This window comes from Borostomias antarcticus (genome assembly GCF_949987555.1).
Source record: "Borostomias antarcticus genome assembly, chromosome: 19".
In the NCBI taxonomy this organism is placed as follows: Eukaryota; Metazoa; Chordata; class Actinopteri; order Stomiiformes; family Stomiidae; genus Borostomias; species Borostomias antarcticus.
Genome location: NC_140252.1, coordinates 13,694,211 through 13,706,736, shown reverse-complemented (window position 1 = coordinate 13,706,736; position 12,526 = coordinate 13,694,211). Strand labels below are relative to the sequence as shown.

General features: G+C 46.5%; 3 protein-coding genes across 3 annotated transcripts in view; 2 read left to right on the top strand and 1 right to left on the bottom strand.

Moving 5' to 3' along the window:
* The window catches only part of igf2r (insulin-like growth factor 2 receptor), a 34,322-nt gene extending 28,249 nt beyond the window's left edge, over positions 1 to 6,073 (top strand). Inside the window, exons 41-46 of the mRNA XM_084453431.1 lie at positions 103 to 249; positions 721 to 905; positions 1,052 to 1,238; positions 2,354 to 2,509; positions 3,115 to 3,184; positions 3,419 to 6,073. Of these exons, the coding sequence (XP_084309557.1) occupies positions 103 to 249; positions 721 to 905; positions 1,052 to 1,238; positions 2,354 to 2,509; positions 3,115 to 3,184; positions 3,419 to 3,874 (1,201 nt within the window). The 3' untranslated portion in view covers positions 3,875 to 6,073. The remainder of the gene's footprint in view (positions 1 to 102; positions 250 to 720; positions 906 to 1,051; positions 1,239 to 2,353; positions 2,510 to 3,114; positions 3,185 to 3,418) is intronic.
* Positions 1 to 12,526, bottom strand: part of trim67 (tripartite motif containing 67) — a gene marked incomplete at both ends in the record, with an annotated part of 298,614 nt that overhangs the window by 115,752 nt on the left and 170,336 nt on the right. The window lies entirely within an intron of this gene.
* LOC311321329 (solute carrier family 22 member 2-like) lies at positions 7,251 to 12,326 on the top strand (the record flags this gene model as incomplete). Its single annotated transcript, XM_084453281.1, has 12 exons — positions 7,251 to 7,462; positions 7,590 to 7,779; positions 8,258 to 8,361; positions 8,905 to 9,059; positions 9,468 to 9,636; positions 10,358 to 10,472; positions 10,625 to 10,725; positions 10,907 to 11,121; positions 11,267 to 11,375; positions 11,578 to 11,690; positions 11,985 to 12,084; positions 12,242 to 12,326. The coding sequence occupies 12 exons, from the start codon at positions 7,251 to 7,253 to the stop codon at positions 12,324 to 12,326; spliced, it is 1,668 nt and encodes a 555-aa protein (XP_084309407.1).

Below are 12,526 nucleotides of genomic sequence, written 5' to 3'. Positions count from 1 at the left end.
ACCTTCATGGCTTCATTTGGCGACCCTCATGTTCTGACCATACTCCCCCTTCCCCTTTCTCTTTCCGTGTGCGTGTGTGTGTGTGTGTGTGTGTGTGAGCAGCTTTGACAAGACGACATGTGAGTTCGTGCTGGGCTGGGAGACTCGCGCTGCATGTGCAGTGAAGCAACATGAGGCTGAGATGGTCAACGGGACCATCAGGGTCCCCGACACTGGAGACAGCATCAGCCTTGGAGCTGTATACACCAGGTATATACTAGTTATACACTACATATACCTGTACGCCAGGTATATACTACAGTTATACACTACATATACCATGGCCTGGGTGAATACTCGATTCTCTGTTTAGAGGGGGAGTCCTGTGATCTCGAGGGGTGTGCGTTATTTCTCGACAATGCACGCTCATCACAGTTCAAAAAGAACGCGCTTGTTTCACTATCTCAGCGTTACAGTGTGACAGCCTTTTCATTTTGTCTCTACGACTGTAAATATGTCAGTTTATTAAGCTTTCATTTTTTTTCCCGTCAAGAACGTAACCATGTACATTCCCAGTGTGGTCAGTTTAAAAGTTGTTTGTTTAAAAGTGGTCGGTCCAAACTACAGCATGAGACTGCGTACAGTGTAAACACCTCTAAACACTCTTCCTGCCTTCACCCCCTCTTGTCTCTCTCGCTCTCTCTCTCCCTCTCCCTCCCTCTCCACCCCCCACCCACCCAGATTCCACCAGGCTTCAGGGGACATACGCTCTAATGGGGACAGCTACATCTATGACATCCAGCTGTCTGGCATCACCAACTCCTCCTTCTCCAAGTGTCTGGGAGCCAACATCTGCCAGGTGAAGATCAACGGGGACTACCTCCGCAAGATCGGCTCCTCCAGCAAGGCCAAGTACTACATCAAAGGTACTACCATAGTACTACACAGTATTACCCTAGTACTACTAACTTATACAGAACTTGTACTGTAAAAATGTCATGCTAGATATTTCTTTAGACTTTATTGAAGTGTTTTGATTGACGTGTTGTTTGCCACCTCGTCCTCCTATCAGGTGGCAGCCTAGAGGTGCTGGTGCCGTCAGAGTCCATTTGTGGGCGGGACAAATCTAAGAAGATGTCGTCCACCATCTTGTTTCACTGCAACCCCTCGGCCGGCGAGGGCATCCCAGAGTTCATGCTGGAGACGGACGGCTGCGAGTACCTGTTCAGCTGGCACACGGCCACCGTCTGTGGACTGATGTGAGTGGCTGAACACGCACACATGCTCACACACATCACACACACACACACACAGGCACAAACACACACGCATGCAGGCACATGCTCTCACACACACACAGGCACATACATGTGTTTACACACTCACCTGCACTCAGTGACTTAACACCGACACACACACACACACACACTAGGGATACCACGGTTCTCTGTATAATATTGTACCGTATGGTATGCCATCCAAGGTTCAATGGACACTTGTGAATTGCAGTTTTAGGTCAGGTTACTACTTTCCACACATTTCTTACTGCTGAATTGGAGAAAGCCTCTCCCCACGAGTAAATAATCACACAGGATTTCGTCCCGCAAAAGACTGGTTGCACTTGTAGCAACGAGCACGGTCGGCAAACTTTGGTGCGTGTCATTCCCTCCACTCACAGCAGGCTTTCCTGGTGCGCGTGTGTGTGCGAGGCAGACAGACTGAGCAGGCGAGAGAGATGTCTCTTCCTGATAATTAGGAATAGCGAAAATTATATTCATCTTATTGCAAGTGAGAAATGTGGTTCGATAGATAAAAAGTGCAAGACAATGTTTATATAGCCTAAAGACAAAATCAACTTTCTTAATTTCTCCAATAGGCCTGTTTTGACTGGGCACAGCCATCTTTCATTGCGATGCGTTGTCACGTTTTGCAAATCGACTACTTATACCAGTAGTGAAGGCTAAGTGACACTTTCTTATTTGTAAAGTGTTTATTATTTAGATTTTTTACATATGGAAGTGTTTTTAATATCTTTATTTAAAAAAATATATTATACAATACACACCAGGCATATTCTGGAATCTGTCTGAATGGAAAAGTTCCATAAGTAAAGCAAAATAAAGAAAGACTTAGAAGAAATAGTAGCATGTTTGTTCTCCTTACGCACCCAAAAACCGAAGTATGTATTGAACTGTGGGCAGACTGGACCGTCGCATCCCAAACACACACGCATACAAACACACGTGCAGATATACATACACGCATACGGCATATGCACGCACTCACACACGTTACCTCGATGTGTGTGATGTTAACTCACTCTCCCGTGTGTGTGTGTGTGTGTGTGTGTGTGTGTGTGTGTGTGCGCGCGCAGCTCCGTGGACCCCTCCAAACAGAGGGAGGAGGAGGCGGCGGCGGACGAGCACCCCCTGTCTGGGCGGAGCCAGGCGGTGGGGGCGGTCCTCAGCGTGCTGCTGGTCGTTCTGACCATCTGTCTGCTGGTCCTGCTGCTCCACAAGAGAGAGAGGAGGTAAGGAAACGCCCCCCCCCCCCCCTCGCCGAGAGGCCCCTCATTATACATGCTTGTTTACAGGTTTGTTACAAACTGTAGCCCTCACTCATCACTATGTATTTTATGCCAAAGTCAATTGGCTCTGTCAGAACGTCGGCTTTGTCATTGGTATGCTTTTATCTATAAGGCCATTCTGGGTACACTTCCCTGTTATTTACCGGTCTTTCTAACTAGAAAACATGGCACTCATGGGCTTTTGAGCTGAGCTGATCGGAGTGTGGACTGTATGAAAGTGTTTGTACAGCTGCCATTCTTGGCTCGGTCGAATCTTGAAAAGGAGATTTTAATCTCAGTGGGTCTAAACCTGGTTCAGTAAATGTTCATGAAATACAGCGGTGGACAGCCTAATTTCTGCCCTTGCATAACAATTTGGCCCAGAGGTCAGTCATCTGTTTGCCTTAAACCCACGCTTCTAAATCTCTGCATGAGAGTGGGTCAACATTGACACTCCAGGGGAAAGGTTCGAGAATTGAGACGCAACTTGCGCGTGTGTGTGTGTGCACGCGCATGTGTGTATGTGTGCGTGTGTGTGTGTGTGCGTGTGCACGTGTGTGTGCTTCCAGGGAGCTGGTCATCCAGAAGGTTACAGGTTGCTGCCGGAGAGGGAACCCTGTGGCCTACAAATACTCAAAGGTAGGGATGTGACACTCCTAGAAAGCTAGGCCGGTCACGCAGCGACGACTGTCATGGTCGTTATGGTATGTCACGGTCGACTTCCACTACGGCAGCGGTAAATCGATAGAGTTCTGCGGAGATGTATGGCACATGATGTACATTTTCATTCACTGGCTGTCCGTGCGTTATCAGACGGTTGCTGTATCTGTGCGTGTCTGGCGGTTCACTCCCCCCTCCCCCCCCCCCCACCAGGTGAACATGGATGACGAGGGCGGGGAGGAGGAGATGGAGTGGCTGATGGAGGAGATGGAGGCCCCGGCGCGTATGCGTGGCGCCAAGGGCGTCCAGGAGAACGGCCACATCACCACCAAGCGCGTCAACGCCGACGCCCTGCGCTCCTTCTCGCTGGACGGCCAGGAAGAGGACGACGACAGCGAGGACGAGGTCCTGAGCGTGCCCGGCGTGCGCGTGCTAGGCGGCGGCGGCGCCCGGCGCCCCCCCCACTCCCCGCACTCCCGACCCCTGACCTCCTCCGGGCCGCGCGGCGCCCTGCTGCGGGAGGAGAGCGACGAGGACCTGGTCGGCCTGCTGGACGACAGCCAGAAGAGGAGGAGCCGGGGCTTCAGGCAGCCCCAGCCGCCGCGCCGCGACAGAGCCCACAGGAAACGAGAGGACGACGACAGCGACGAGGACCTGCTGAGAGTGTGAGGTCACTTCCTCCTCCTCCTCCTCCTCCAACTCTGTCCCACTGAACTACTCTCTCTTCTTCTCTCTGAATGTCGCCGACTCAGCAGCAGCAACAACAACAACAACAACAACAGCAGTGTTTTGTGCAGCTCTCTGGGTCAGTGTTGTTTCTAAAGGGAATGGTGATGATGATGCTGTGCGCTTAGCTGGCTACAGAAGCCACAGGGCTCAGTTTGCTTTCTTCTCCCCCTGAAAGAAAAATCTCGATGCCTTCCTGATGATAAACGCTGTTTTCAGCAATGAATTTTTTCTTTTTTTTCCTTTTTTTTATTGATCTGATTCTGCTGATTGGTGGATGTACATAGGTAATGTTATATATGGACTTTATTTGGTGACTTACTTCTTCTCTGAAAATCGTTAATTCACGTGTTTTGTTGTGTTTATTTTGTATTTAATTTGAACCAAGATTTTGCTCTGTGGAACGATGGGGACGGGGGAACAGAACAAAGCCTTAGTGTGAGCGGACCGTCCACGAGGACACGGATTCTAACTTATATCAAGACAGGGACTTCAGTCAGAGATGCTCACACCACACCAGTGCACCTCTGTCAGTTCTAGGTCGTATCCTGTTATCAATTAGGAGTTCCGCACTCCTAAGCCATATTTATCCAACAACAATCAATGTGATGACCATGATGTCGTTTTTCTCACCGCCACCAGCCCCCAGACATGCGTCGCTACAGTACCTGTTAGAGATGATCTCTGCTTCTAGTTGTTGCCTTGTCAGTTTCGACGTTAGTTCATTTGAAGAAGGGATGTTTTCGGTATAGATGAAACTGACCCTTTTTTTTGTGGCAAAATGCATGAGCTAGCCCTCCCAGATGACCGGTATAGGGTGATGGGTACCACAGAACCTATAGGTACGCTGTTCGTCCATGTGAATGCTTCTTTTCTCAGACCTGTTCTCTGTATAAGCTGTGAGTGTGTGATTACATCTCTGGGGAAAATGTGTTGATTCATTGAGAGGTAGCCTCATCTTTCCATATATCTGTTGGCAAATTCCGCTACACCAATTAACATACGCTCATACAAGCAGTTAACCTGCCCCAAACATATCTCCCAGTTAGGAGAGAAGCCCAATTACAAACCAACCACTGGACTCTACACCCTGTGTGTTTAGCTGAAACGATGCACTATGCACAGGATGTAGGATCTGGACATGGAATGATGGTACGAAACAGCCAATGAAAAAGGCAAACTTGTGAGGTGGGGAACTCACCTGGCCACACTACCCCTCACCAGACCTCAAGACATGTTGGCCATGGTGGCAGTGTTTCAGTGTTGAAAGCTAACGTTCATTCAGTTAGCGAACAGTTGGCCGTATAGCTACTTAATCCAAAAACAATGGTTCTCCATTCAGGGTATATATTTGTGTTCACAATAGATGGAGTTTTGCCAAAGTGGCCCTCCACAAGTGAAGACGAGGCTTCAACATATGTTTTGCAGTTAGAGGTCCTAAAGCAATTGTATAGGTTTACGTTGTGCCATGATGTAAAACGACAGTATGTATCACTGCTGTTTGCTCTCCTTTCTTTAGCCTGGGTTCCCGCATCATGAATTGAGAATGGTTGACACCATAATATAACTTTAAGGCAAACATTTAAGTCCAGAGGGGTGTGTGAGTGTGTGCGTGTGTGCGTGCGTGTGTGCGTGCATGCATGCGTGTGGTCCCTCAAGGAGAGACTGAGGAGCTTTGTAAGGCACTTTGTTAGGGGGCCACTCCTGGATGGGCCCTGCTGGCTAGTAATAGTCAAGATGACCCTAGACTCTGATATAGAGTCAGGACAGGAAGTAGGGAATCTCGGCTGATCGCAGATAACAGCAACTTCACCACATACAGTACAATAGCTGCTTGCTTCCCCTCGTCAAGGGAGATTAATTAGTTGATTGAAGATAGATGATTACGTGCCGAGTGTTGTCTGTCTCTGCTGTAAGCACCAAAACTCCTCTTATTGGTCCGATATGTCCCTGATGTCATGGGTCATGTGACAGGGGTGAGGTGGTCATGTGGCAGGAAATCGTCTGTTTAAGCTGGTACTTAGGGAGGTGGTTAATGTTCTTGTCAGTGTTGCTTTATTCACAAACACGTTTCGCCGCTTCCTGTCTGTTTTCCTATTTAAAATGATGTAAAGAATATTGCATTGTTTGAATAAAAAAGAGATCCGCTGTTCACTCTTGTTCTTTCGTCTTAATTTGACTTTACTAAAGGAATACTTCACCTGGCTGAAACACATAACTTGATTTGATCCTAAATTACATCTCTCTTTACACTGTCAAAGTAAATATAAATAATGATACGGCACCTTGTATGTACTGTATGTACAGTACTTTTGATGTACAGTAGTTAAAAAAAATACTTTTTTATTTTATTTAACCATGCAGGAAATGAAAAAATAACAAACTATACCAAGTGAACATATGACTAAGTATGTGCCGAATAATGTACAGTACTTTAAATCTGTAAGAATTAAACCACATGGAGGTGTTCACCTTCAACACACTGATACAGTAGGTGTATTGAACCCAGTTTTCTGATAACCATATCTTCTCAGTAGTGAGAGACCAGCATGGTTATTAGGCTTAGGCAATCGTCAGACAGATCCCTGTGAGACAGAGACAGGAATCTGGCAGATTCCTGGAAGAGAGCCAAGGATTGATGATTAATCACTCTCTCAATGGCTTGGAGCACATGAAAGCTTCAGGGTGGGCAGAGAGAGGTGCCAGCGACAGCCTGCCAAGTGATCACGACGAACCTTACTGAATGAACGTAGAGTACCCATCAAGACCAGAGGGCTTATTACTGAGCTAACAGAAAGTTGCAAACAGAAAAGTAATGAACAAATCTCACTCGACTCCCGGTGATGATGAATTGTGAACCTGTCTGATGTCTTGTGGGTACTGACCAATTATGTGTGTTGAATTAATGGTTAGTGCGGTTAGCAATGGATTTCAAAAATGTATGTGTGTGTGTGTGTGTGTGTGTGTGTGTGTGAGTCTGGACTGGTTCATTCTAACATTCTGACCACACTAAATTTCCCTATTTGACGTCTGTGACTAGTACCAAACGTGTTTCAACGCTCCACTGGTCTTATGGGACTAAGGTCAAAGTCCAGACCTTTGCTCTGTCCAGCCGGTTATAAACCCTGGACAGATCCCCTTGTACCCTTACACACCACCTTAGAGACAGAGGGAGACAGCACTCTCACACATACACACACACACGTACGTTATAGTTTGTTATAGCACACACCTGAGACACACAAAAGACACGCCATCGACATCCAGAGAGAGAGACACACACACAACAGACACCTGAGAGAGTCCTACAACTGCCGCCATGACCACATTCGATGAGATCCTGGAGGAGGTGGGGAACTTTGGACGATGCCAGAAACGTATCTTTCTCTTGTTCTGCATGGTGTCCATGCCATGGGCCGGTGTGTACGTGGGCATCGTGTTCCAGGGTTTCACTCCGGAGCACTGGTGCCGGGACCCAAAGGTGACGGACCTCAGACAGAGCTGCGGATGGGACCTGTCGGAAACACGTAGGTAGGGACGATGCCTATACTGTATGTGTCATACTGATATCATCTATGGTCACTTTTAAATGTTGTCTTGGAGAGAACAGTTCTACATCATGCTTCAAGTGCCGCCTGCCCCTTCCTTCCTCTGGCAGGCTGACGGTCCCCCTGGTGAACTCTTCAGGGGTGATGGTCCACAGCCAGTGTGAGAGGTACGATCTTGACTGGAACTCTACGGGCCTCAGCTGCCACGATAAGGAGCTGGACCTCGGCAGAACTCCCATGACCTCCTGCAAGGATGGCTGGGATTACGATTACGAGGGACGCCAGTCCTTTGTCACTGAGGTGAGAGCTTTGAATTTTCACTCTTAAAGGTGCAATAGTCAAGATTTCGATGTAGACTAATCATAAAAATGTTTTAAAAAAATTGTCTTGTGAGCCAATAGTATTAGGACTCTTGATCGCTCCCGATATACCGTGTGGTACCAATGTCATAATACTATTGGCTCACAAGTCACTTGTTAGAGGTGGGAACCAAACCTCAGACATCTCAGACGGAGATAAACAATTAATTTCAGACCCGTCAAAATATTTGAAATGATAAATTCATAAACAATACATATTTTTGGGGAAAAGAAATATTTTAATTCCACACCTTTCTAAAAGTTCTGTGGATGTTTTTTATTTGATTTTTTACAATAAGTATGTTAAAAATAAAAATGTTACCTTTAACCTTCACCCCTTTCAACCTGTAAAGATGCCATTTCAGAAGAAACATAGAAATATAAGCTGTTAAATCTCATGGTATCTCTGCTGGTTCCAGTTTGACCTGGTATGTGGAGACGCCTGGTTGGTGGACATGTACCAGGCCACACTCAACATTGGCTTCCTGGTGGGCTCCATCGCTATTGGCTACTTGGCTGACAGGTGAGGCTACAGCAGGTTGACAGATATACAGTAGGACTATATGACAGCCACTGGTGGTTTGGTCCTTATGTCGGCAGTTCTCAAAATTGCAAAATACTGTGTGTATATATATATATATATATATATATGATTTTCTATCTTTTTTTTTCATATTACGAAAATTGAAGTTGCGAAGAACGTAATCAATACAACTAATAACTGTTTTAGGATGACTAAATAATTATATTTGGTCAACAAAGTAGGCAAAGTGTGTGTAAATGTGAACAGCTCTGAATCTTTGAGGCACTTTTTCTCAGCTTAGTGATTTCCGGTGTACCAAAATTCACAGAAGCATATCTTCTTCAAATATTTGCAGATTTCAATGCATGACACATCATTTGAAAGCGTACAATTTACACTTTCATAATATGTAAAAAAAATGCCCTACTTAAGGACCAAACCACAAGTACACATCAGGGCACATCCTAAAAGATCTTTTGGCACAGCTCTGATTTCTCTCTGTGTCTGTCTGTCTGTCTCTCTCTCTCTCTCTCTCTCTCTCAGGTTTGGCAGGAAGATTAGCTTCCTGGTGTCTTGCCTGTTTAATGGGGTTTCCGGGATCCTGGTGGCGGTGGCTCCTAACTACGCCTCCCTGCTGGTCTTCAGAACGCTGTACGGCTTTGGAGTGAAGGGAGGCTGGGTGGCTGGATATGTCCTCAGTAAGATATACAGTACTATAGACACATGCACAAACGCATGCGCACGCACGCACACACACACACACACACACACACACACACACACACACACACACACACACACACACACACACGGCTGGCTCTAGGATTTGTGGAGCCATAAGTGAATTTTCTCTTGAGGAAATCCAACACTAGGGTGATCCGGTGGCTCCCCCAGGGAGAACTTTTGAAAAAAGAAACATTACTGTAAATGGTACATTTTGGTGACATCTGGTGACTGGGGTCACTCATCGGCTTTTACTTCTTTTTTTTTTTTTACACTCAGAGGGGGCCCTGTCTAAGTGGGGGCCCTACCTGCTCACACACACACACACACATACACACACACACTCACTGTAGTTAACTCTAAGCTGTCTTCTCTGTCCTCAGTCACAGAGATTGTGGGTACAGAATACCGGAGGACTGTTGGGGTGCTCTACCAGATGTTCTTTAGTGTGGGCATCCTCATCCTGCCCCTCATAGCCTACTTCGTCACAGACTGGCGCTGGGTACAGGTGGCCATCACCCTGCCCTACTTCCTCTTTCTGTCATACTACTGGTGAGATATGGAGACACACACACACACACACACACACACACACACACACACACACAGGTGTAGAATTTAGGGGGGGCGCTGGGGACATGTTCCCATCATTATTCAGAGACTACTGAATTGTCCCCAGCAATAACCCATTTCCTTATATACTAGTCCCGCTTATAGCCTAGACCAATATCGCTAATAGGACTGGCTTGCCGTTTCTTACTAACGCGGCTAAAAAGCTCAGAGCCTCCGTCAACACTACAGTTCCGTGCACATAAATACGGGAAATTCCTCGCTTCTGGTATTGATTCAGTATTGAAAGTGCATTTTATTTTTCAATATGGGACAACTTGCCTATATTGCAACTGCGGCAAGATTTGAGCCATGGCGAGACACACTTGCCTACTGAATTGCATAACATTAGTAAACAAACCAGACATGTAATGTTTAGGTACTTTTTTGAACCCTATCGGTTGTTATTAATTTGTATGCAGAAAGTGCACATGTGGGCCAGATGCATGATCATCAGGGGGACCAGCCATCAGGATAATCAGATCTGACTGTATGTCAAATATAGGCCTATGCTTTTTTATTTTATATAGTGCAAAAAAATCAGGCTTGCGCGCTCACATTTAATGTCCCCACCAAAGCTCAGAACCAAAAACCAAAATGCGCCCTTGCACACACACACACACACACACACACACACATTGACCTTGTGAGTCTTCTCTTCCAGGTTTATCCCAGAGTCTCCCAGATGGCTCCTCTCTCAGGGCAAGTCCAAAAGAGCCGTGGAGATCACTGAGGCAATGGCCAAGGAGAACAACAAGCCACTCTCCAAGAACATAGAGGTGAAAGACATCTCCAGAGGGGACAGTCAGTGAAACTACAGTCATTAGACACTCAGTCAAACTACAGTCACAGCCATTCTAACTGCCAATAGAATCAGAACCATGGTCTATTTAGACTTACTGTAGGCTACATATGTTTCTGTATCTTCCAGACAATGAGAGATGACAATGCGGAGACCTCTACCGCCTCCCTCATGGACCTGATCAGAACTCCTAATATGAGGAGGCATACGTTCATCCTCAGTTTCAACTGGTGAGAGAACCCAGAACACAAAGCTCGCTGTAAATATTGAACTAAACCCAGTCAGTGCTGTACAAACAAGCCTTGTCGTTTGTAATGCTGGTTGCTCCTTGGTCTACCTGCCTTTTTCAGACCATTTGTGGTCATGTGTTCCTTCCTGTCCAGACCTTATACCGTACGTTCCTCTCCCTAGGTTCACCAGCGCCGTGGTTTACCAGGGCCTGATCATGAGGCTGGGCATCCTGGGAGGAAACGTCTACATCGACTTCCTGATCTCGGGCCTGGTGGAGTTCCCCGCCGCCTTCCTCATCCTCTTCACCATCGACCGCATCGGACGACGCCTCCCCTTCGCCAGCGCCAACATCGTGGCCGGAGTTGCTTGCTTCGTCACCGCATTCATACCTGAGAGTGAGTCTGTGGAGGAGACACCGTGGATCCACAGATGACAAGATAGGGAGGGATAGACACTTGAATGCAAAGAATCTGTATCATCGTATGTCAATAGTCTGATTTGGTAAAAGTGTTTGAAGTGATTATTCCACCTCCTTCTCAGGTATGTTCTGGTTCAGGACGGCAGTGGCGTGTATCGGCAGGCTGGGCATCACCATGACCTTCGAGATGGTGGTGTTTGTCAACACAGAGCTTTATCCCACGTTCGTCAGGTACAGAAAGGTCCATTGATGTCTTTTAACGATGGTGGTTGGTGGTTCAATAACTCATGCCGATGGTAAGGCTTTGGCTCAAAGAGCTAACACAGTGTAGGGGGACCTAGTTCAAATACCAGTCAGTCACAAATGCTCGTGTGTGTGTGTGTGTGTGTGTGTGTGTGTGTTTGTGTGTGTGTGTGTGTGTTTATGTATGTAGGAACCTGGGAGTGTCAGTGTGTTCAACTCTGTGTGATGTTGGAGGCATCGTGGCTCCGTTCCTGCTATACAGACTGGCTGTCATCTGGCTGGAATTGCCCCTCATTATCTTTGGTGAGTTATCAACACTCCTGTAATGGACGTGTAATAGACGCGTTATAGACAGGTAGTAAATGTTTTATAGCACCTTTCCTATTTAGCACATTATGGAGGAACACAAGAGGTCCAGACTGCTCTCTGGTCTGGACATATACAATCTTTTAGAGTAGCACATCTGTATATTGTGTGCTTTCACTAATACTTTATTGTGTGTGTGTGTGTGTGTGTGTGTGTGTGTGTGTGTGTGTGTGTGTGTGTGTGTGTGTGTGTGTGTGTGTGTGTGTGTGTGTGTGCATGCGTGTCACACAGGCACCCTGGCGTTCATAGCAGGAGGACTGGTCCTGCTGCTTCCTGAGACCAAAGGAGTTCCTCTTCCTGAAACCATCAACGACATTGAGTTCCCCTACAGGTCAGAGTCAAACACAAGAGATTTAACATGACATTTTGCGTTGATACTTAAAAGTTATTATTTTGATAGAGTTTCTGAGGTGAAAGCTTGATACATTCTGTGTGTGTGTGTGTGTGTGTGTGTGTTTGTGTGTGTGTGTTCCTCTTGACCTGCTCAGGCCAAAAGAGAACCCTCTGAAACAGCAGCTGGCCAACCTCCTTCCCACAGACATGACAACCAACAAGGAGACAGCCACTGTCTGACTGACAGTTTAACCTCTGACCCCCCTGGCCAAGTGACAACATATAGTATTATTTATTATTTGATGTTATTACAGTAAATGTGTCTAGCAATGTGTCCTTTTGTTTTGTTTCAGTACAGTAGTAAGAAGCAAGAATTGTTTTGTTGATTAGCAACGAGCAGTTGAAGCCATTCTGTGATGGTTTGTCCACCCTATCACTGT